Source organism: Vombatus ursinus, unplaced genomic scaffold, assembly GCF_900497805.2.
Source record: "Vombatus ursinus unplaced genomic scaffold, bare-nosed wombat genome assembly UNPS02014812.1, whole genome shotgun sequence".
NCBI lineage: Eukaryota > Metazoa > Chordata > Mammalia > Diprotodontia > Vombatidae > Vombatus > Vombatus ursinus.
In genome coordinates, this window is record NW_020954590.1 from 10497253 (window position 1) to 10524083 (window position 26831).

A 26831-nucleotide genomic window follows, 5' to 3' on the forward strand; every position below is an offset into this window, starting at 1 on the left:
ACAGGTTTTCTTGAAATGGAAATGTATTGTTTCATATTCTGCTGTGTTTATGAATTTTTTCCTTTTCTTGTTTTGTTTTTAAGTTTAAAATGAATAATAAAATTTACCAAAGATAACATTTTCAGTTGTTAAATTTTTTTTTATCAACCAAAGACTTTCAGTCTTTCTGTACTTGAAGGAAAACATTTGAGTACAATGTAGGAATCCAAGTACTTATTTTTCAGTTCATTAACTCCATTTAAGTTGGAAACTTTTTCTTAACCTCTTTTCTTTTATAATCATTTACAGACTGATTTTTTAAAAGAATCTAGTTAACTTGCAACATTATTTTCATATTCTTGTTAGTATGAATATCTTCTTTTGGGAATAGTTCATTCCAAACTATTGTTTCATAGACCAAAATATATTTTGGTCACATAGCTGTTGGTCATATATTTCTGTCAATTCTTTTATAACTGACTTTTATATGAACTATTTGAAAAGAAGGCAGGAATACTAGCTAAGAAAAGAAAAGAAAGAAGAAGAGAAAGAGAGAAAATAGAGATGTGAACATCAGCAAAGTGAAGACAAAATTATCCCTAATTGGAGATAAAATATGGCTTATTTAAAAAACACCAGAAAATCAACAAAGAAATTACTGAAAAAAATAAATTTTCAATAAAGTAGAACAAAAAAGTAGAACATGCAAAATTGAACAAAATTATTTGTATTTCTATATGTTACTAAAAAATCAGGTGATAATAGAGAAAATATAATAAAAATATAACAAAATAAATTATCTAACAGTTAACTGACAGAATGTTGCATATATTTCCAGATGTAGTCATTTTGTTCAGTTAACTTTTATTCTTTTTTTCTGTTACAATGCAGAGGGGGTATATTGGGAAATGATTTGGAGGTTTAAAAACATAATTGAATAAAAGTTAATAATTTAACTATTTTCTTACACCATTTAAAATAACTAGATAGTTATCTAATTTTATTAGTTAAACTCTAAACCATTATGCTTCAGTGTAATGATATAGGAAATGGAAAATAACAAGTTCTCTATATTTCAAATTATCATTCAACAACAGACCCAGTATTCTAAAGTTATTTATGGCTTACTTTTACTTACCTTTCATAGTATAACTACCTTACTTTATGTATTTGTATTATTACATTTGTCCTTACTGTTAGTAGACAAAATAATAAAATATTAAAATATATTTTCTCATGGAATTAAAACTTTTAAAGTACACATTTTGAGTTACACTTTAATAGTTTCTATGTTATTGCATTACAGATCTTGTCCCCTATCCCTTTTTTCTCTTGTTACAAACTCATAGAAGTATCAATCTTGCAAAAGTAGAGAAGATAAGGAGCAGCTAGGTGACACAGTGGATAGAGCACCGGCCCTGAAGTCAGGAGGACCTGAGTTCAAATCCAACCGCAGATTAAACACTTGACACTTACTAGCTGTGTGACCATGGGCAAGTCACTTAACCCCAATTGCCTTAAAAAAAATGTAGAGAAGATAGAAGTATTGTCACATGGTATAAATCTTCCCATATACCTGCTTTTATGGTTCATTACTGCTCACTGTTCCCTCATGATAATTTTTACTCCATTTTCCATGAAATTATTTCCTGCCTTCATCAACTACCCACCTGGATGCTAGTGCCCCAGGAGCTCTGATTCCCCTTCTCCTGAGGCAGGATGTTTGATAACTTAGGAAGGGAGAATGAGGCTGACAGCTTTGTGCAACTTTGCTTCACTTAAATCCAATTCACGCACAAGTCAAGACATCACTCTGTGATGTCATTGGTCCTCTTCAAAAAATGAAGGATGAGCAACAATTATGTTCCCCTCTAAGGTTCCTGGTGGGTGTGAAAGTATTTTGTTATTAGAATATACTTTCCTTCACATTTAAAGGTCTTTCTCCCATGTGTTCATAGAATTTGTTGTTTATCATTAGAATTGTTAAATTTATCTATTATGTGTATTGTAGTTTGCATTAGAGAGTTTTCTATTCCCTGCTACCCCAGAGAAGCTCTATGGATTCTTTTAACTGGTGATTGGTGCTTTGTTACAATTTTTTTTAAATTCAGAAATTCTGAGAAATTCTCTTGTAAGATTTCTTTCATTATGGTATTCAAGTTTGTTGATATGCACTTGCTCTTGGTTTTAATTGATTTTTCTTCCTCCTAAAATCTTTATTAATATCAGTCTTCCTCCCACTTATGCTTCCCTATTGTTCACTTTTTCACTCCTTCCCCTTTGAATGTGGATCCCTTGGAAGTTGTCTTAGTCATCTTCAAAGCTTGGAATTGGCTTTTCACTGGCCACAGTCTCTGTTCCAAGTGAATTCTGAAAGGACAGTACTAAATCATGGTGAATGTCAGTTCCCACTCCTTCATGTTTGGTGCAGTCTCTCCCTTCCTCCATCCCCCACACTCTGTCACTCTGCCCTGGTTCTCTTGATTTTTTTTTTTGGTTCTCTAGCTGAATGTTGTTGCTGGCATCCAAGGTATAACAAGTTTCTAATTTCCTACAGCTCACCTTCCTCTTCAAGGAGTTGAGCAGAGTTGAGGTCTACTATTGCTGATATACAGTAGTGTGGTGAGGGTAGGGGTAGAGTGTTCTAATAGAGACTGTAGCAGCAGTTACAAACTGGTGTGATGAGTTTTGCGTCTTTGCCACAGTGTAGGGGCTGACAGGAGTGCTGAGTGGGAGCATCAATGATTAAGGACTAACATTTTATTAGGTTGTTGCTTTCTTTAGTTCTTGTTGTTTTAGACTGGAGACAGGCACAATTGTTTTTATCTCTTGTGCATAATTCTTATTTTCGGGAATTTTGAAAGTTATTGAGGATTAAAGAAAATGTCTAGTCCTTTTTCTTGTTAGTCGTATGACTCAGAACTCTAATGTATTTTCAAAGAAAAAGGGTTGTGAAAAGTGTATATTCATGTCACATAGTGAGACATATCAATATCAGTGTGTGTGTGTGTGTGTGTGTGTGTGTGTGTGTGTGTTTTTAAGCAATTGGGGTTAAGTGACTTGCCCAGGGTCACGCAGCTAGTAAGTGTCTGAGGCCGGATTTGAACTCACATCATCCTGACTCCAGGGCTGTTGCTCTGTACACTGCCTCACCTAGCTGCCCCTGTGTGTGTGTGTGTGTGTGTGTGTGTGTGTGTGTGTGTGTGTGTGTGTGTGTGTTTTAAACAAAATCTAAGGACATGGGAATCTTCAAAGTCTTCAGAGTTTGGAATATTCCTTAAGTAAAGCCACATAGCAGGTGGAGTAGAAAAAGTCCTGGGCCTGGTATCAGGAAGACTCAGCTTTCTGCATTCAAATCAGTCCTCAGACACTTATTAGCTGTCTGACCTTGGGCAAGCCACTTAATCCTGTTTTTCTCAGTTTCCTCATCTGTAAAATGAGCTAGAAAAGGAAATAACAAACCACTCCAATATCTTTATCAAGATAACCCCAAAATAGTGTCATGAAGAGTTAGACATGACTAAAAATGACTGAACAATAGCAATAAAACAATTTACTTATTACAGTCTAATGGAGAGCTAGGTGTTCCACATAATATAAAAAGTATAAACTAAAGAATTTTCTGTTCATTTTGTGCACACACACATTTTTTTAATATTCTCCTAAACACTCAGTATGACAGAATGGATGGAAAACCAACCTTGGAATCAGAGGAACCTGAATCAAATTCTATTTTCTGATACAAACCAGTTGTATGACCATCGACAAGGCATTTAACTACTTAGTACCCTGGGCAACTCTCTTAAAACTATAAGTTATAGCTGAATTCCATAATTGCTCCTGTTTTGACCCTCTGGATTCGAGCAGAACAAATATAATTCTCCTCCACCTGACCACTCTACAAATACTTGAAGACAGCTATCATATGCCTCTAAAACTGCCGTCATCATCATCATCATCGTCATTGTCATCATGAATTTATTAAGGACAACATTCCACTAATGCATAAAATACAACAGTTAAAAGAGAAATAATAAGAATGACCAGCATATTTCCCTACCTAGCCCAAGGATATACAAAAAAAACCCATCACAACCCTGATGAACCCTGAAGTGTACAAACTAAGGTAGGTGAAAATCATGATGGAAAGTAATCCTGGGGAAATGGGACAGGGGTTCCAAAGAGAGTCTAACATGGCCCAGCTTAGAACACAGAAGCAGGAGGTAGGGAATGGGGAGGGAAATGGCAGCAGTCCCGAGCACAATAATAGGAAAAGGGCTCTAGTCAAAGACCATTCCTGATATTTCCAAAGCCAAGTGGTTATCCAACCACAGGGAAGGCTCTAAACCTCAAGCAGGAGGGAGAAAAGGTCTCAGACATAGCTGAAAGCAAAGAGAAGTCCAAGAGCCCTTTAGCAAGAGGTAGGTCCTAGACTAAGTATGGTGTTGGAGTAGTTGTAGTGTACACTGAAGCAGGGATCTGGTCTTGGCCATCACACTCAGGACTAGACAGAGCCTGTAAATGTCATTCAGTAGTATAATAGCAGAGCTTGGCCTAAGCATAGTATCTTCAACCTAGACTTAGAAGTTGCTGAGATGAAGAAATAATATGATGATTTACTTAGAAAACTCTAAAGAATCAACCAAAAAGTTAATTGAAATAATTAAAAACATCTACAAAGTTGTATGATATAAAATAAATCCACACAAATCATCAGCACCCTTAAACATTACTAAAAAAAACCCATCAGGAAGAAATAGAGAAATTCCATTCAAAATAACTGAAGAAGCTATAAAAAGTGGGAGCTTATAAACCAACATAAAGCCAGAATCTACATAACTATAAAACATTCTTTGAAAAAATAAAGACATCTAATTAATTGGATAAATGTTAATTTCTCATGAGTAGGTCCATCCAATATAATACAAAATAAAACATTACCTCAATTAACTTACTTATTGTGTCATATTAAGAAAATAAAGCTTTAAAGTAGTTTACAAACCTTAAAGTGAAACAGATAGTTTCAAAGAAAAGTGGGAACAGATCTTAAAGTGAAACAGACAGTTTCAAAGGAAAGTGGGAAGACCTCTATGAACTGATTCAGTGAAGTGAGCAGAAGGAAGAGAACAATTGTGTCTGCTGCTTTTTGAAGTTCCCAGGAAGGAAGGAGTGGGTGTTTGGGGTTACATTTCTGCCTCCTTGGCATTCCTGGACGTTGGGGCTGCCCTAGGCAGAGTGTGGTCCCTAGCTATCACATTCTGATCTCTTCTGATAATTAGTGGCAGAGTTGAGGTCATATGCTTCTTGCAACAGAATGCTGGGGCAACAGCAGGGACATCATGTACCAGTTCAGATGAGAATAGCAGGGAAGTTGATGAACAGATACCAAAATACAAGCAGGTGGGGAAAGTCTTGTGTCCTGTTGGAGCATGAAGCCTGGTGGAAGAAGTGTGTTAAGTGAGCAACTGGGATTAGCATTTTTCACTGTAAATTCATAAGGCTAATGTATTGGTAGATCTTTTGGTTTCTTGGCCTGTGGAGGAAGCTGTAATAGTTCTACTTTTGGTGCATGATTTCTCTTTTACGTCTTTTTTTGAACTAAAGAAAATATCTAGTCTTCCATTTTGTTGATTGCATGAAATGGAAGTTGATCCCACCTTTCTTTAGCTCAATAAACATTTATTAAATGCCTACTAAGTGTGCCAGACACTATGCTAATCACTGGGGATATAATTAAGAGAAAGAAAGACATTCCCTGCTCTCAAGAATCTTACAATCTAATGAGGGAGACAGTACACAAAAAGAAGCAGGAAATCTAAGAAAGAGGAGACACTAGGGAGTACCTAGAATAGGGGCATCTTATTCCTTGGAGTTGAAATAAGGCAAGGCAATAGACATAAAGTGGAGGGAGATGAGAATCCAGTTTCTGCCCTCTATAAATGATGGCATTAGAAAGAGTTTGGTACTCCAATCTCTAGCCATGCAATCCAAGGGGAAAGGAGACTGAAGGACATTAAGATCAATCAAGGCCTGAGTTAGCAGCATGATAATGAGGTTAGACGTAAGGAACTTATCCTGGGATGTGCACCTTATTGGTATTGAAACTAGGCAGGTCAGCAACATGCCTTCTTAACAGAATGTATCATATATCTATTACCAAAGAATCAAAGTACCAATGACCCCTCCAAATATGACCCAATTAAATATTCATATACTTTATAAAGAGTATTCACAGCTTGCATCTTCAAAAGAAAATCTAAATATAAGAAAATAATGTATTGGTTGGTGAGGTAAAAGGACATGGCCTTTTACAACCCAGGGTTGTAAAAAGCAACTTATTATCGATTTGGTAATTATTCAACAAGTTTCCTCTAAAACACAGTAACATATGCTACCTTTGTTGATTATTGTAAATCCATTGACTCAGTTTTACATTAATGGGTTATAATTGTATTGCAAATCTGTTAAATAGACCTAAGTATAATGACAATGTTCGCATTTGATGTCCACATGGAAAACTGTTCTCCATTTAAAATATACAACCAACAAATTAATATCCAGAGCAATGGATATAAAACACGACATTTTTCAGATTATGGTTCTAACTCAGATTAAATTCCTTTTCATTTCTCTTGAATAAAAGTGAGGCTTTCAAATTAAAGAAGGAAACAAACCAAATATCTTATTAACTACTTGATAGATACAGATAACAAGTTATATGTCTCCGCTAGAAACAAATTAATAGCTCCTTCATGTGCAATCTTTCTTTAATGATACCAAAATGTCATTTAAACTGGATACAAGTAAGATTCTCAATGTGCTTACTAAGGAAAGAGAATGAAGGCATCAAGCTTAAATCCAGAGGGTCACATTGATTGAAAGGATCAAATTGATACCTACACATGCTTTACTCTTTTCCATGCAAGGGATATAATGAGCATAAAGATACCAAGGATAAATCTGTGGCTGAATTTGTTTAGAGATTTAAATGGCATTCTGAAATCAAAGCTGAATAGGAAGAACACATTTAAAACAGTTTATACCTCTCCAACAGCCATCTTAATGTTCATCTTCAGAACTATAAAATGGGCCATGATAGTTTGGAAAATATGCTAACAAAAACTATGCAATATTAGGGAAACAGGGAAACACAGGTTCCATTACCATAAGACAACTTGAAAATATTAACACTTCCACGTCAAAGAGAAGTAAGATAACTGACAGATATTCTCACAGCAAATAACAAGCAGGTTACAAAACTACAAAAATATTTTTGGAGTAAGAGGCCATGAAATGACTGTGATATAAAAGTGGCATAAAAAAGCCCTGGTTGGGTATTGCCCACATGGACTAAATTAACAATATGCTAACAAAGTACTGAACAAATGGATGAGATTTATGGATTTGTTTTGGAAGTAAAGGGGTCTATGATAGCAATTCAGGACATGGTTATTACCGACAAAAATGACAGAAGAGTTATCTTTAACAAGACCGTACTTAGGGAATAATGTAGATTATACAAGGAAACAAAGGAGACAATACAACATATCACTTTAGGTTGTAAAAAAAAAAATAGCACCTACAAAATACCTAGCAAGGCATCATCTGATGTCTGAAATTCTATATTAAAAGTTCACTATCATTCATGGACCAACAGGAAACAATAGGCATCCCCATACTATACATACAGAACTCGAAATATCCTGGACAACTCATCCAATAAAATGGACTAGAACTGGACCATTATGACAGACTGAACTGTTGCCAAGAAGAGCCTGGACATAGCACTGATTCATAAAAATTTACAAACAACATTTTCATAGATGCTTCCATGGGACAAAAATATTTTCCAAGGGGAGAAACCTATCTGAGGCAAACAAGATGAAATAGTATCAACCTTATTGTTCTGTCTGCTCTGGGAGCTGGAACAAGAATGATTTCAGTAAGCCTACAAAGGAAGAGCTTAAATCCTAATTATTTTATTTGATTACAAAAAAGCAGTTATTTCCTCTCTCTGTACAATAGTCTATAGAATATTGACTATAACAGCTAGTATTTACATGGCACTTTAAAGTTCAAAGCCTTTTACTTACGTTAATTCATTTGCTCATCACAAAAACTTTATGAGGTATTATTATCCTTATTTTATAGATGAACAAAGTAAGCACAGGGAGGTTAAGAAACTTTGCTCAGGATTACATTTCTAATAAGTGTCTGAGGTAGGATTTGAACTCAGGTCTTTCTGATTTCAAGTCCTATACTCTATGAACTACATCACCTCACTGTCCCTATAAAACAGCAGTAGCAAGATAGTGAGTTGCTTGCAGACTACTTTTATCTGAACCCCAATGAAAAAGATGAGATAATAATAAATAGGGATGCTCAAGAAAGTTCTTTAAACAGTTTTTTTCTTGTAACAGATTAAAATTGGAAAATTGTCAGTGAATGAAAACACAATGTAGAAATCAGTATTCAAATGACAGCTAAAAATTATTTTGACAATATTAATTGTGAATTTAAAAAATTTTGTGTGGGATCTAATTATGGATACTTTTAAAAATTTATATGAACTTAATGTAAGACTCTAGCTCATCATCTAAGTTTAAAGATAGATGTCTCTCATTTGAAAAAACTGATTATATCTTGAATAAAATACTTCAAGTTTTAACTTCTCCACTTCAAAAAGCAAAATGTTACTTTATTTAATAGGACAGTCATTTTTAAAATTTTAGAGTGATGAATCATGAACCATTCCATGTTTTTCACATATTTTTCATAATACTCTAATGTTAAAAGTTCATAAAGTCTCACAAAAAAACAATGACAAGAGGCTTTTAATAAAGTTTCTTAAAATTCTTGCTCAGCTTAGTCTTCAATGCATTTTTATTCCCAAGAAAATGTTGGTTGAGTGTATATTAGAAATCTAGAAATGACTTTTCTCTTGAAGACTATCACATTTATATAATCATCCTCTTATTAGGAAGATTTCACTGAACTGTTGACAATGATGTACAGTAATGCTTCGCTGGTGTGACGTTTAGGGAAAACGATTCTGCTGCACCACCACACAAAACCAATTAGAGAACTATTTTCTACGACAGGTCAAAAATTTACATTGTTTGTCATGGAAAGATGTGCCTTTTAATTTCTTTATTAAGATGACATCCGTGTCCCTTGTGACTTTTTCGGATGACAATCATTTGCTCATCACATGAAGAAGTATAACTGGAAAAATCACATGACTGGTATGGAGCAAGGGCAGAACTCTGCTCATCATTTCAAATTTTCCAAATGAACTGCTTTGCAAATTGATCATTAGGACAATATATATTAATATAAAATTTTGACAGTACCTATATTAATAAATGGGGTTAAAAGAGTACAGAAGTAGTGCATATACAATCATGATAGTTCTCTGAGCTACATGCAAAACATTATTCCCATCACATCACTAGGACAGCACAAAATTCAGTATGAGTTTCCGTATTTGAGATTATGACACTAAAAACCAGGTGAGACCTTTTGTCATTGCTTTTTTTTTCAAAGTAAACAAAAGTAGGCTAGCATTCAGGACTTTCTCTTTTTTCCACTAAGAATGTGTCAATACAATGCCACAACAATTGGAGAAATGAGAAATTCATTTAGTTAGTTGTTTACTTGATGACAATCTTTCTTCCCCTCCCAGACAGCCATACTATAAGAAAAACAGTATTTTTTTAGAAAGGAAAAAAATCAAAATTAATCAATATATTAAAAAAAGTCAAACACATGTGCAATATGAAAAACCTGTGGACCTCCCACTTTCATGAAAGAGTAAGTTGGGAGTGTCTTCATGTCTTCTTACATTTCTTCATTTGAGTACTGTTTGATCTTTATAATTTTGCTATATTTGCTTTGGTTTTCTTTTTGTATTTGGTTGTTCTTTCCTCTTACATTATTGGAGTCACTGTGTATATTGTTTTCTTGGCTGTGCTTACTTCACTCTGCATCTGTTCATCAAGATTTTTTCCATGCTTCTATATATTCATCATATATATAATTTCCTTTAAAATTTTAATTGATATTTTCTATTTCTTACATTGCTATGATACTCCATTTATCTCTCCCTTCTCCTCCTCCCCAGGAGCCAATCCATATGACAAATAGTATTATTTAGAGAGGAAAAAAAAGTCAGCACAACTAAGGGATACATTGAGAAAGTCTGAAAACATGTACAATGTGTAACACCGGTGGACCTCCCACCTCCACAAAGGGGTGGGCTGGGGATATCTTCTCATATCTCTTCATTTGAGTTGCACTTGATCTTTATAATTTAGTTACATTTGTTTTTAATTTTTTGGTGTGTCATTGTTCTTTCCATTTAAATAGTTGTAATTACTGTGTATGTTGTTTTCTTGGCTCTGCTTACTTCACATTGCATCAGTTCACATAGATTGTTCCATGGTTCTCTGTATTTATCACACATATCATTTCTTACAACACAGTAGTATTCCATTACATTCATATATCACAGTTTGTTTAGCCATTCCCCAATAGATAGGCATCTACTTTATTTCCAATTCTTAGCAATAACAAAAAAAAATGTTGCTATAAATATTTTAACTATATGTGGGATTTCTTCTTATTGATGGTTTCATTGGGGTATAAGCCCAGCAAAGGGATGGCCATTTTAGTCACTTTATTTGTATAATTCCAAATTGATTGTTACCATTTTTTGTTATTTTTGCCAATTTGCAACCTCAGGGTTATCTTGATTTGCATTTCTCTTGTTATTAATGATTTGGAGCATTTTGTTTTCATGTGGTTGTGAATATTTTGCAGAGTTTTTTTGAGAACTGTTTGTTCATCTTCTTTAATCATATATCTATTAGGGATTGGCTATTGATTTTACATATATTTATTAATTTGTAATATATCTTGAATACCAAACCCTTATCAGAGAAAATTTGATACAAAATTTGTTTTTCCATTTAACCACTTCCCTTTTTATTCTAGATGCATTGATTCTGTCTATGCAGAAGCTTTTCAAGTTTCAAATAATAAAAGCTATGTATTTTTAATTTTGTTGCTTCCTCTATCTTTTGTTTGAGTAAGCATATATCTCCTACCTATATTCTTGAGAAGTATATGATCTATTTCTCTTCTTTTTTTAATAGTATGATCTGTAATATTTAGTTTATATATACATTTAGAATGTATTATGGAATATGATGTAATATGTTGGCCTAAGCCTAATTTCTGCTAGACTGTTTTCCAGCTTTCACAACAGTTTTTATCAAATTGGGAGTTTTCTCCCTGAAAATTTGTTTCCTACTTTATCAAAAACTGGGTTATTGTTGTTTCTGAATCTTCTTTTTCTAATCTGTTTCATTGATTTACCTACCCTATAACCAATAACAGAAGATTTTGATGATTGCTGCTTTTTTATTATTTGATATCTGGAAGTGCCATCTTCATCCCTTTTTGTTGTTCAGTCATGTCCAACTCTTGGGATTACCTTAGCAAAGATACTGGAGGGATTTGTCATTCCCTTTTCCAACTCATTTTATAAATAAGGAAACTAAGGCAAGCAGGGTTAAGAGGTCACACAGGGTCCAGGGTCACACAGCTAGTAAAGCTGAAGCTGGATTTGAACTTAGGAAGGTGAGTCTTTCTGACTCCACACCCAGCATTCTGTCCACTGTGCCATCTAGCTGCTTTCTTTGCCTACTTCCTTTCATAATTTCTCTTTATATTCTAGATCTTTTGTTTTTCCAAATGAATTTTGCCATTTCATCCAGTCCTGTAACTTATCCCCTTGGTAATTTGATTAAGTGTAGCATCAAAAATACAAATTTATTCTGGAAATATTGTCATTTTTATTGTATTGGCATGGTCTAGCTAAGAGCCCTCCAGCTATTTTAATTACTCCTCAATTCCTTAAGGAGCACATCATACTCAAACCTATAAAGGTCTTTTGTAAGGTTGATAATCAAATTTTTTTTTATTAATTTTGTAGTTATTTGGAATGGGATTTCCCTTTCTATTATTACTTCTTGTGTTTTGTTATTCTTATATAGAAATGCTGTTATTTATTTATTAAATGAAAATTTATTTTGTAGCTTTGCTGTAACTTTGCTGAAGCTACTAATTGTCTCAATTAGTAAGTCTGCTGATTCCCAGGAGTTTCTCAGTAAACCATCATATTGTCAGCAAGCAGGGATAGTTTTGTCTTCTTTACTTATCTTTCTTCTTTAATTCCTTTCCTTGACTTACGACTGTTGCTAGCATTTCCAGAACTATATTAAATAATAGTAGATAGAGTGAACATCCTTGTTTCACTCCTATATTTACTGGAAAAAGTTCTAGTGTAACTGCAATTCTTATGAAGCTTGATTTTTTATTTTAGATGTTTGCTTTTTCTGATATTTAAAAAAAGGTTCTTTTATGTCTAAACTTTATAGGGATTTTAGCATAAAAGAGTATTATATTTTGTCAAAGGTTTTTTCTGTACTATTGAGATGATCATGTGATTCTGGATGCTTTGGTTTTTAATAAGACTAATTATGTTTATTGCTTTGTCATGTTGAACCATTTTTGAATCCCTGGCATAAATCCCATATGATCCTAATGAGTGAATTCTTGAGTAAATCATTGTAGACTGCTTGATAAGATTTTGTTTAAAATTTTGGAGTAGATAATCATTAATGACATTGGCCTATAGTTTTTGTTCTGTGTTTTATATTTCCCTGGTGTAGGTATTAATACTACATTTGTCTCACAAGAGAATTCAGACAGAGTAGTTCTTTCTTAATATTTGAGAATAATTTATGAAGTATGGGTACTAAACTTTAAAAGTTTGATAGAATTCTCATCAGAACCTAGAGATTTTTCTTTGGTAGTTCCTTTTTAGCTGAATCTATTTCCTTTTCTGAGATTTGGGTGATTTAAGATCTCTATGTGGTCTTATTTTGTATTTTTGAAGGTATTGCTCTATTTCTTTTGTGTTCTTAGTTTTATTAGCATGCAACTATGCAAAATATGTTCTGATTGTTCTTCTGAGAGACCAATTTTCCTTAGACTATCTCTATGCATCATGTCTTAGAGATCAGTATTCTTTGCCTACAAAGTGAACTTAATTTCTTTTACTGCTTTTTCTTCTCTTCTTCTAGATTATCCTTCCTTATTGTATATTTGCATTACCAACTATTATTCTGTCTTTTCTTTCTTTGATGAGGCCTGCCATAGCATATTCCAATTTTTTTCTATTCTGTTGCAGGTCATAAATTCTGATCTCTTAATTCTCATTTCTCTTTTGAACCACTCAGAAAAAATACATTATTGTTCCACATTCTTTTCAAATTCCATAGAGTACTCTATTTCATCAAGCACTGTATCATTTTCCTTTGTTTTACAGTATTTATTAATAGATGACTGAACTCAATAGCTCTAGAGGCCATATTTCCTTGTGTTGTTACTGTTTTTCCTTTTTTCCTCTTGATTTATGTTTATATTCAAGGTCTTTGGGTTTTCTTCTTGAAATCTTTGGTAATTTCAGTCTTTCCCCCACTTTAATTTTCCTACTACTCTCTTTCTGACTCCTTCCTCTCTGACTGTGGTTTCTTTAGTTACTGGATCTCAAAGCATTTCAGCTTCCTCCCATGCTGAGTAATTTATGGTTACCAGCCTGGATCTCTGCACCAACTGACTTCTGAGTGATCAGAATTGGGCCCATATGGATTCCATGCACTTTCCTTCAAGCTTAGTGGAGTTCTGTATGTTTCCCCTCCCTCCACCCAACACACACAGTGTTCTGCCCCATTCCTTCTGTTCCTTAATTCTTTGGCTTGACACCAGGAGTTTGGCATGTTGCAGCACTGGTGCTAGTGGGTTGTGGCCCCTGGCAGACTTTTGATCCTGACAGGTTGTTGTCACATGGCTATCTATCACAGCCAGGATAAATTTCTATAGCCTGGTGTGGGGCTCTCCACAGTATGAGAAAGAGGGAAAGGAAACTGGAATATAGGTGTTGGAAGTCTATGTCATGTCCTTAGGTCTTCTAGTGAAGCCCTTTTACAGGTAGTGTTGGAAATGGGGGAGTGTTACTGAGTGAGTTCAGGGTCAGTGAACATCAGTTTATGGGATTTGGGTTTGTTTTTTCACCTTCTTTTGTAGTGTCCTAAACCATGGACACAGCTTAAGTTGCTTTATTTTGGATGTATAATTTCTTTTTTGAAGAAGTTTGAAAGGTCATGGGTATCAGAGAATATACTTAGTCCTCCATCTTACTGCTCATGTGACCTGGATGTCTCATTATTTATTATAGTACAGTAATTACATTACAGTCATGTATAACTTCTTTTTTTTAGCAATTCCCTAAGTGATACAATAGTTTATTTTTTAACAAGAGCTCTATATGTAAAAGCATGGTGGTAATTAATATCTTTGAAATAATTTGAAATAATTAAGAAACTGATAAAATAAGATGAGTATAGAAGACATTAATGAGAAGAATTCTTACCATTAATTTGTAAGGTAAATATATTTCCATATTTTTTCTGATAATCTTGGATCCTTTTGAAAGTGTTTTTTTGCATTTGAAAGGACACTCCAAAAAAAGGAATCAAACCATTTATCAATGGAGGCTCTCCAGGTCTCCTATGTAAACAATAAGAAAAACAAAGGACATCAGATTAATCACATGTCAACCTATGTGGCAGGTACATCTAGAAGCTGACAGATGAGCTGGACAATTTCAGAGGCTCCTTCCAATTATACTCTTCAACAATATCCATTATCCTCTTCATATCATCACGATAGACCATGAATCGAACAATAAAGTTGGAGTTAAATGATTTGAGCTTGACTCCCCTCTTGGAGACTTAGAACCTGTATAACCTTAGAGAGTTCACTTAATTTCTCTGAACCATGGTTTTCTTATTTGTGAGATGAAGTTGGACTAAATTACCTCAGAAGGTCCTTCCAGGTCTAAATCTATGCTTCCACAATCATATATTTAAACATCTAAAATTAATACTTTGAATTTACAAAATTCACTGTCTCTAACTTTAAGATTAAATGCTTGGTGGCATGGTGTCAGGAAGACCTGAGTTCAAATCTGCCTTCAGACACTTAAAAGTAATTTCATGCTTCAAATGACTTTACCGGGCAAGTTGCTTAATCTCTCTATGTCTCAGTTTCCTGAACTGTAAAATAGGGATACTAATAGCACCTACCTTATAAGACTATTTTGAGGATCAAATGAGATAATATTTGAAAAGTACTTAACATAGTGCCTAGTTTATGACAGATGATTAATAAATGCTTATTTCCTTCATTCTTTCATTTCTTTCCCTCCTCCCATCCTTTTATTCATCTTTCTCTCCCTTCCTCTGTCTCCTTCCTTTCCCTTATTCCTTCGTTCTTCTTTTCCCTTCTTCTATCCTTCTTTTCCTTCCTTCCTTTTGTGCTTTTCCTTCATTGCACCCATCTTCCCCTTTCTTTCTTCCTTTTCTTCCTCCCTTCCTATGTAATTCCCAAACATTCCTAATTTAGCCAAAAACTCATTTATTAGATATTGTATAAAACAAGTACCTAGAAAATAGGCTGTTTACCGTTTTACTAGTGAAGACATTGCCTATGTCTAATAACACTGGTCTTGCTATAATTAAGCCTCACCCAGGAACAATTATTTTTTTTTGTTGATATAATATTATACAATTATTTAAAATATGGCTCCTGACAACCTTTCAAACCTGTTACTGAATTAATTTTTTTATGACCTAAACAAATAAAAATCAAACTGATCATTTCAGTTTATTAAAAAATGTTTGTTGTTCTAACATCATATAGACAAAGACCACTGACTGATTGGCTTGATTTTTCTTTTCTCAACCAGTTGCTATGATATTACTAATTCAGTCCAATTACCTTACTTACACATATGGCACCTAGTGCACAGATTTAACTATACATAATGTGTATAATTATTTGTTTCACAGTAGAAGGTAAATGTCAATTTCACTTATATTCTAAAGACTGACTGGGGATAATGAACAAGTCTCATTATTTATTAACCAGTTGAGTACCCTTCCAAATGTAAATAAAAGTTAATTATGATCAAAAGACAAGTAACTTATACTTTAGGATTTGAACCTAAAATCACTATGGATGTCTTTTAACCTAATAACTCCTTCATTTTGCATATAAGCAGAGGTGAAATGACTTTCCTACTGTCATGTTGGTAATACGTAGCCAAGCAGGGATTTGAACCCATATCCTCTTAATTTGAAAACCAATGTTTTTTCTCTTTCCTTTTCTCTGTGTTTTTCTGCATTATACTGGAGGACAACAATAGAAAATTATGACAAAGGTTTTGAGTCCAAGCTATATTTACATATACAACTTTTGAACAAATTATTTAATCAAAGAATGCAAGATGTAGAAAGGGCCTTAGAAGAAATTTAACAACTTCCCCATACTACAGATGATAAGACTGAATGCTTGGGATTATTAAGTGGCTTGCCCAAGGTCACTCAGGTTGTAACAGAGCCAAAACCAAATCCACATCTGACTCTCTCCAGCTCAGTAGTTTATTCCACACATCATATTTCCTTTATTGTCACTTCAGTCAATCTATTTGTAAATAGCAGGAAAAAGGTTCTCTTCACCAATTGACTGAGCAGTTCAGTGGGAATGGTAAAAGTTATTCTGTGGAGATACAGCCACAGATACCTTGCAGTGCTTCCATTCTCTGATGCCCAATATTTTGTGTTTCAAAAGGAATGGGATTAACAAAATGTAATTGACTAGATCTGAGGAGAAAGAAAAAAAAACCTTGTCCTGAGTTTAAAGGATGTTGAAGCAGAGCTGCTTACGCAACTAAAAATAAGAACAATTCAACTCATAAAATACCTGCTGTTTTTCACATGTCTTCACAGATGCTTTACAAAAAATTTTTCTCTAATCACGAAAACATGTTCAGTATAAAAGAAAAGTATTGATAGAACTGTATTTTAAATTTGACTAAGAAGTCTATAAATCTACATGTTCACATATGAAATATTACATAAAATATCCATGAAGAATAAAAAATGTTTCTTCCTTTCCAACCTCCTGCCCCACTACTCAAAGCCTCAAGTTACAATTTCTTCCTAGTACTGACGCGTTTGGCTGACTAAATCCGATTTAAATAGAGAAACACAAAGCAAGTCTGGTCTGGAATGGATTAAAACAAATATTCATGAAGAACTCTGATGCTCTAGCCCATCTGTGAAGGTGACTTATACTACATGCAAAACAACCCATTTTGATTAATCACAAGGTATTTACCAGCTCAGATCTAATCAAAGATCAAGGGATCACAAGCTTTACTACTATCATACACAGCATGGAAATTTATGTAGCTAGATTAACCCCATCAGAGACTGATGCTCTCCATGCCCCATCATAGTGAAATATAACTTTTAAAAAAAGATAACTATCAGGTTTTTATCCATTCCTCTCTTAAAAAAAAAGAATCATATAATGTGTTGGCATGATTAAAATGCAGGAACAAAGTATCACTTTACTGTCTTTTGCAAAAATTTAATGTATTTTCCACTTTAATTGGAAACATCATTTTATGATTTAAATTGCACCTTCACTATTCTTCAGAAATTTTTTATGGTTGCTAACAATGTCATACTAAAAACGACAGCTTAGATTTATACTATACTAAGAGAAGTTTAAGTATTTTAACCAAAGCAGTTAGGATTGCTAGTAAATGGCAGAGCTAGGACTCAGGTGCAAAATTCTGAACTTCAAGTTTTTTCAACTATACTGCAGTCTTCCCAAAAAGGAAAAGAGAAAAAGGAAATATTTAGAAATAGAAATTTAGTAATAGTATCCTTTCCCTTCACCTTCCAATATTTTTTTTAATTTTCCCAAATAAAACTGTTTGTTATTATTTGCAATCTTGCTTGTTCTAATAATATTATGACAAGAGATAGATAACTTTCTAACAGTTAAATCTACATGTAAATAAAAGGAACCAAGAGGAGATTGTATTCAAAATTATAGAAAAGAATCCCTAATTCAGAAACTACATTTGTTCATGTCAAATCTTCAATTTTATCTTTTCAAAGTGTGAAAGTGATCTGAGTGGTTTACCAAATTTCTCTTCAAAATATTAGGTCTCTACATTGGCTTGCCTTTACTTCCTGAGTTGAATATGCCATTGTGACAAATATTTAAATAGGCTTTTTTGTCATATTCTAATTTAATGCATCTTATCTCACCCTCCACGCTCTGTCATTCGGTCAAAAGCTGTATTCCTCACAGGGTTTCCGCAGGGGGAAGAAAGAATGCAGCTCAGAGATGCAGAGGAAAATTAACTTAATGTTTCAAGTCCAGGGGATCACATCAGAGAGCCATTTTACTATCATAAAGACGTTTGTTTCAGACATGTTTAGTTAAGATGCAATAAACTTAACACTGTTAAACACCATGTCATAGCCATGCATGTTGTAGTAAAAATATAACAGTAGTTCATTTTACAGCACACAGAAGACTGATAACAGAAATTTGGCTTCATTTCTATTTTTCACTTCTTTTAAGAGGATAGAGGTGACCATGACTCATAGAGGCCCACCTGACACACAGTATATAGTGAATATGGGACAACATATATGAATATATATGTATACAAGTATTGTGAGTGTGTATATATATGTATGTGTGTGCATATACATATACATATACATATACATAAACATACACATACACATATATGTCCCCAAAGAAAATACTTAGGCAGTTTAATACACCTGATTCCTACCTCCTAAACACTTCTTCTCACTATCAAAAAAGATGATAGGCACACATCCCAGTGTTTGCTTGCACTAGCAATTATATCTGTCTTTTATAGCTACTTATAAAAACCATCAGTGGTAGAAGCCCAGGTTTTATTTTGTCACCATTGTCCTACTGTTGACAATTTATTTACCTCCAAGTTTCTGATGCACATGCTATAGCTTTTGAAAGTTATCATCTAAAGTACAAATTTATGTAGGAGCAAATATCTGAGAAGAAGCAAAATTACGGAATATCTGAAAAATGTGGAAATAACTCTTTAGATATTTCTTTCCCTTAAGTTTAGAAAATCAAACACTGAATGATGCAGATCAGGAAACTAATATTTCAGAAATACAGCAGAGAAAATATAGTCAAAAGGATTTGGGTTCAGATTTTAGAAGCCCTAGTAGGGAATTATTTTATTTCAATAGAATCATTCAGATATACACACTAACACTATTTTAATCAGTGTTGTGGATCAATAAAATATATTTATTGCCCTGCAGTACTTTCAGAAATCATCTTTTTCTCCATCTAAGATGCATACTTGCTTAAAATTAATAAAAGTAACATTCTTTACTAGTAGTCTATCACAAATTTATCCTAATCACAAATGGGACTTTAAAATAAGTCACATTTTAGGATAATATATATTTAGAGAGGTTGTTTTAACTTCTTAAAGAATAAAGCAAAAACCATTTTAAGACAGCATTTGAAACTCTCTCCAAGTAGTTGAACTACTTCTCCAGTATGATTCCACATTCTTATCCACCATAAGCCTTCTACTTTTACCAAAGGACTTGATCTTAGAGTATGCCATGAACATTCTTTCCTCTGCAATTATGCTTATAACACTCATACATAAAAGTCCCTCCTTGTTCCTCTCTGCTCATCTATATCCTGTCAATCCTCACATCTCAGGTCCAACCCCATTTCCTCCATGAAACCCTCACCACAACTCCAGCTCATAGGAATCTCTCTTAAGTGTGGTGTGGCAGAAAGAATATGAGACTTGGAGTCAGGAGACCTGGATTGAATCCCAGCTATTGCAATAGTCCAGGTGTGAGGTGATAAGTGCTTGTACCAGTATGGTGTCAGTGTCAGAGAGGGGAGGGAGTATGTTATGAAGATGTTATGATGACAGAAACATCAGGATTTGGAAGCTGATTGGATTTGGGGAATGAGAGTGAAGAATTGAGACTGACACTTAGGTGACAATCCTAGGTGATTACTCCAATGACAATGCCCTTGACAGTAATAGGGAAGTTAGGAAGAAGGAAAGGTTTTGAGGGAAATATGAGTTCAGTTTTGGACATGTTGAATTAAAGATATGTATAGGGCATCCAATTTGAAATACTGAATAGACAGTTGGAGATGAAAGAAGTCAAGAGAGTAGTTATGGGTTGGATAAATAGATCTGACAATTATCTTCATAAAGATGATAACTGAATTCATAGAAGTACATGAGGTCACTAAACAAAACCGTATAGATGCAGAAGAGAAGAAGGTCCAATATAGAGCCCCGGGTTAGTGAGAGTTAGTGGGAACTATCTGGATTTTCCAGCAAAGTAGACAAAGAAGGAAGAGTTAGACAGGTAGAAGAAGAAACAGGAGAGAACTGTCACACACACAAAAAAAAAACCTAGAGAGAAGAAAATATTAAGGAGAAGAAGGTGATTGACAATGTTAAGGGCTACAGAGAGGTCAAGAAGGAGGATTAAGAAAAGCCCCTTAGATTTGGCAATTAAGAGATCACTAATAACTTTGAAGAAAGCAGTTTCAGTTGAATAAGTTCAGAATCCAAACTTCAAAAAGTCAAGAAAAAAATGAGAGCAAAGCTTTGGTGACACCAATTGTAGATGGCCTTTTAAAGGATTTTAGTCCCAAAAGAGAAGAGAAATATAATATGACAGCTAGTAGGGATGAATGAAGTGAGGGGTTTTTTGAGAATAGGAGAAATATGGATGGTAGTAGGTAAACATACAGTAGAGAGGGAGAGAATGAAGATAAGTGACAGAGCAGGAATGATAAAGAGGGAATTCTGTTGGAGAAGATGGAGTAGAATGGATTTCTTATGCATGAAAGTGATTTGTCCTGGAAAGAGAAGGCTCTCTTCATGTGAGATAAGATTGAAGGTGTTGGAAGGCATCCGAGTGACGTGAGATGAGGAGGAAGAAAAATGAAGGAACTCTTGGCAAATGGCCTCCATTTTTTTTTTCAGTGAAATACGGGAAGACTGAGAGGTTGAGTTGAGGGGGAACTATGGGAAGTTCAAAGAGGGATGCAAGGGATTGAAAACCTGATGTAGTGAATTGGATAATGGAGTGATAGGGTAGCACAAAATGATTGCCTTGCTCCTGGCAAGTTTAAATAGCTTAATTTTTTTTTCTGGGCTTAAGTATCCTTACCTATAAAAAGAAAGCATACATAGGATCACAAATTTAGACCTAGATGAAAACTTAGAAGTCATCGAATCAAAGCATTTCATTTTTACTGATGAGAAAGCTGCAATGCAGAAAGATTAAACAATTTGCCCAAGGTAATATGTTTGACCAGGTGATCTCTAAGATCCCCTTCTTTTCTAAATGCTATGATTTTATAAACAATTGCCTTGTGCTGTTAATTTTCATATAATACATAGGTATCTAGCTCCCAACTAGATTGTAAGTTCCTTGAACTCAGGGATTGTATCATAAAACTAGATATAGTGATTTGTCCAAAACTGGAATTCTGTAAATGTGGGTGCTCCCATTCATGCCTTTACAATACATGTGATTTTTTCCCATGTCTTTTCCCTAAATCCTCAGTAAGGGATCTCCCCAGTGAATTGGAGATCTTCCTCTCCATGGGTGAGGAACCTGCAACCTGGAGGCCACATGTGGCCCTGTAGGTTCTCAAGTATGGCCCTTTGACTGAACCCAAACTTCACAGAACAAGTCTTTTTATTAAGGGGATTTATTCTGTGAAGTTTGAATTCAGCCAAAGGGCCACACTTGAGGACTCAGAGGGCCACATGTGGCCTTGAAGCCACAGGTTCCCCATCCCTGGCTGATATACATCTCTTCCTGTCCTGATTAGGAGGCACCAAAAGACTAATTAGGGCCAAGTGGATTATCAATCTAGTCAACATGAACAAAAATAGAAGTTGGAGAGTGTAATACAGTTTATAAGTGACTGACAAATTTTTTTCACACCAGGGTTAAATTCAAGAAGACAAAAGGTATATATACATACATACATACATAGGCACACAAAAATACACGTATATGCAAACACAAAGTGTGTGTATTGGTTTATGTCCTCTGAGATCCCTTTCAGCTCTAGATTTATAATTCCATGTGTCCTGGAGAGGGGAAGTGATTTTCTTGGTTTGATGATAGTTGAACTAGTAACAAAGCAAGAAAAAAATCAGCTCCAGTACAGTGGCCCTTCTACTACACCATACTACCTGATTATGGGCTTAAACTTAGTTGTTATTTTAAAAAAAAATGTATTTTTTAAACCCCACGAGGTAGGAAAGTATAACAGAAAGAACCCAGGGCTGGGACTATGGCTAGCTGATGGTGGATATTGGCATGAGCTTCCTGTGTGATCTTGGTCAGACAAGTCATTTTTCCTCCCTAAGCCTCTTTTTCTTCATTTATAAAATGTGAATTGGAATCAACTGAAAATTTCTTGAAATATTGGAATAAATATAAGCCTAAATATTTCAGGGATGCATTAATTGAGAGCCCAGATCAGGGTAGGGTTAGTTAAGAAAGGTAAGCCTGTTCAGGAAGGAAGGGAGTGTCTGACTAACTTTGGGCAAAGGACTTCACTTCTCTGGCTATCAATTTCCTCATATGTAAAATATTGAGGTTGGACCATAGATTTCAAGCTAGAAGGGGCTTCAGAGGTCTTCTGGTCCAAACCCCTCATTGTACACATGTGCATCCTGAGGGCCAATGAGGTCAAGTAACTTGCCCAAGGTTACACAGGCAGGTGGTGGCGTAGCCATTATTCACACCCAAGTCTCTGGCTTTTAAATCTAGTACTCTTTCTGCTACACTAAATTACCTCAATTGATCCCTAGGACTCCTTCAACCAAACAAACATATCTATGTTGTTGTTTTTTTTTTTAATCTTTGACGACTTGGCAGAAAAAAATCAAGTAGGGATAGTTGTGTAGACTATTCTAAATAAGCAGTATAACATGAATAAAACTGAGAGATGCCCCTGAGCAGGTAGTATGTGGGGATGGATAAATGTTTCATTTGGTCAAAACAGAGGTTCTGAGTTCAAAAAACACTATCATCAGATGCTAAACGTCAACTGGCATAGATACTAAAGGCGATACCAAGACATTTATGTTCTATAAACTACAGGTTTCCATAGAATTAATCTTAATATCCTCTATTCCAGTTAAGATCTCTTTAGGAAAGGTGCCCATATTGGACCTATTGCTATGGGAGAATTCACTAAGGCAAGAAATTATGGTACAAAAAAACTTGTCAGGGAAGGAACCGTGGCAATTAAGATTTTGAGAGAATGGAACTTATTCACCAATAGGCAGTCAAAACCTGGTTTAGTGCTGTATGTTCTGGGAATACTTCTAACACTTGGTAATCAATTACTAAATTTTTGCCAACTGAACTTCTTTTTAACATCCCACTATGAGGCAGAAGCCCTTGTAACACTGAGCCATAGTTCCATGGCAAAAGTCCTCTCCCTTGAAACACTTCACTGCATATCATTTGTAGCAGGTGCCTACTGGGTCATTCGCCTCCTTTGTACATAATAAATCACAAGTTGCTTAGCACCATAAGCTTCATGTAGAAAACCTGAACATTCTGCTTAATATTTAAGGCCAGAATTGGACAAACAGTAATCTCTTTCCAGGATGAACATTAATCCAGATCTGTCTTAAAAATTATATAATTCATTACCATAAGTAATCTCTATTGTGACCTGTGCTTAACCTTCATTTTCCCCCCATCTTATAATCTTACAAATCCACTGGAGTTGTGTGATTGGCATCTGGTGACAACACAATATTTACCACACAGAGAACAAATGAAAAATCCCCAAATGAAAATGTTACTTTCCAAGGTCCCAGTGGTATGACTGATGAATGATTTTTGATAACTTCTCACTAAATAAGAAAAGAAGGTCTATTACTTTGCAGATCATAAAGACAGCTTTTTTCCCTTGGGGAAAAATTGGCTCCATTAGGAAATCAACTGAATTAAAGGATGATTTAATTTCATGGTAGATAAAGTAGTCATTCTTTATGTACTTAGAAATACAACAACAAAGCATTACGTGTAATAGTACAAAACAAACAACATTTAGTATCATTTCCAAAGGCCAAAGAATGGTAGAAATAGGCAATATGAATATAACCCAGCTCACATGCCCCCTCTTCCATGAAGCATTCCTAGGTCCTCCTTTTAGAAATTATCTTTCCTTCTTTCTCAGGCCTCACACGAAGTACTTTGTATTTCACACATTCTATCTTCCCTTTCCCCCTTATTCAGCAAAATGCCTAACATGTGGAAGACATTGTTCAGGAATCAATTATATATGATCCCTTGCCTAATTTCATAGGATCATAGACTTAGAGTTGAAAAGGAACTCTGAGGCCACTTAGACCAACCCCTTCATTTCATGCCAATGAAATTGAGGTCCAAGGTTACTCAAGTGATAAGTGGTAGAGGTAAGATTTGAATTGGTGTCCTCTAACTTCAAAACCATTGATTTTCCCATTGTACCATGCAGGTCATAAGAGAGACATTCATGAATACTGGAATAGGAGAGAGAATGATGGGAAATATCATTGGAAAAAGAGTACTATATATATTCAGATCTGGAAGGGACTTTAGATTTCCCCCTCACTCCATTTCACAGATGAAGAAAGAGAGGAATACTGATGTTAAGTGATTTGTCAAGGTCACACCAGTAGCAAGGGGCAAGGCAAAAATTTAAATCCATGTCCTCTAACTCCAAAAGCCAGCAATCTTTCTACTATATTATATAGTCTATTATATGTATCTTTTTTAGTTAGGCCTTTTGCTCCCATCACATTGTCTCCCTTCTTCCCTGCCATGAAACTTCCTTCATGTTAGAGAAAAACAGTTAAGCAAAACCAAATGAAAAATGACCATTATGACACCATTCATAAAATTCTGCTCCCACAGGCCCCCATCTGTCTGCCAAAAATGAGGTATGTTTCAAAATCTATTCTTTGTGAACAATATTGGCCTTCACCATTAATCTGAATATGGCTAGCATTAATGTAGCTGTTATTTTCATTACTGAAAGCATGGTGCATATTATTATCCAGGTTCTACTTAATTTTCCAGACATCAGTTCACATATGTCTTCTCGTGTTTTTTTTCTGAATTACTCTTACTCAAATGATATTGTCTTTTTAAATTTATTTTGAGTTTTCAACATTCACTTTTATAAGATTTTGAGTTACAAATTTTCCCCCTCCATCCACTCCCCCTTCCCCAAGATGGCATGCAATATGATATAGGCTATATATGTACAATCATATTAAACATATTTCCACATTAGTCATGTTGTGAAAGAAGAATCAGAACAAAAGAGAAAAACCTTGAGAAAGAAAAAAACAAAGAGAAAACAGAATACTCCGATCTGCATTCAGACTCCACAGTTCTTTCTCTGGATGTGGATAGCATTTTCCATCAATATATATGAATGACAATAATGTAAATGAAAACCAAACCAAAAGTTAAATTCAGATTAATGCAATGGCCAATCTTTGTCTTAAAGAATAGACGATATATATTTTCTTCATCTTAACAGGAATCGGGGAGGTGGTGTAAATTAGTTGAATGGGGGTCACAAAGAGTTGGGCATGACTGAAAAATGACTGAGTAACAACTGGGAGATAATATTTCTTTCAAATAGGCATAAAGAAATTCTAATCAGATAATTGTTTGCTTTGTCTTCCTTAATATAATAGACTAATATTGGTTAGCTGGTTGTTGTCCTTCATTCTCAAAGAGGACCAAAATGACAACACTATGTTGGGGTCAAGATACAGCGTGTCTGATTGTGCCTAATCAGACCAAAACAAGGTTAGAAGGCTTTACCACAGGTTGGGCACAAATAATCCATAGAAAATATGGAGTGGAGATATCTCTAAATTTGCACATCTCATGTTTCTTTTGAACTACTGTAATTCTCCTTCACTCATAGAATGCAGTGCCTCTTTTGGATGTGTGCATCCTATTCTGGGCAGTCCTTTGCCAGTGTCTCCCATGTCACACAATCCATTCGAAAATTCTTCAGAGAGAACTTGAGTGTCTTTCAATAGCTTATTCTGATCCCCATATGAATGTCTGCCTTGTGTGAATTATCTGTAAAATAGTCTTTTAGGCAAAGGCACATTTGGCATTCGAACAATGTGGCCAGTCCATTGGAGTTGCACTCTCTGCAGTAGAGTTTGAATACTTGGCAGTTTAGCCCAAAAAAGGACCTCAGTGTCTAATACGTTATCTTGCCAGGTGATCTTCAGAATCTTCCTAAAACAATTCAAATGGAAAGCAATTCAATTTCCTGTAAGGTGCTGGTATGCTGTTCAGGTTTCACAGGCATACAATAATAATATCAACACAATGGCTCTGTAGACCTTCAGTTTAGTAAGCATCTAATAGCTCTTCTCCCCCAAACTTTCTTTCAGAGCCTCCCAAACAATGAGCTAGCCCTGGCAATGTGTGCATCAAACTCATCATCTATATGGACATCCCTGGAAAGTATACTGCCAAGGTAAGTGAACTTATCCACAGCATTCAATAGTTCTCCATTTGCTGTAACTGATGGTTCCATGTGTGGATTGTGTGGTGTAGGCTGGTGGAAAAACTTGTGTTTTCTTGGTGTTGTTAGGCCACAATAAGCACAAGCATCAGAGAACTGATCCATACTTTGTTGCATCTCAGTCTTAGAAGCTGCACTGAGTGTACAATCATCTATGAACAAAAAAAAAAAATTATGCACCACCTCTCCCTTCATTTTGATCTTGGCTTGTAGCC

The 26831-nt window shown here is 34.9% G+C and overlaps 1 protein-coding gene across 1 annotated transcript in view; it reads right to left on the reverse strand.

Moving 5' to 3' along the window:
* Positions 1–26831, reverse strand: part of LOC114054111 (25-hydroxycholesterol 7-alpha-hydroxylase-like) — a 260480-nt gene that overhangs the window by 52070 nt on the left and 181579 nt on the right. The window contains exon 2 of the mRNA XM_027877230.1: positions 14480–14616. Within this exon, the coding sequence (XP_027733031.1) occupies positions 14480–14616 (137 nt within the window). The remainder of the gene's footprint in view (positions 1–14479; positions 14617–26831) is intronic.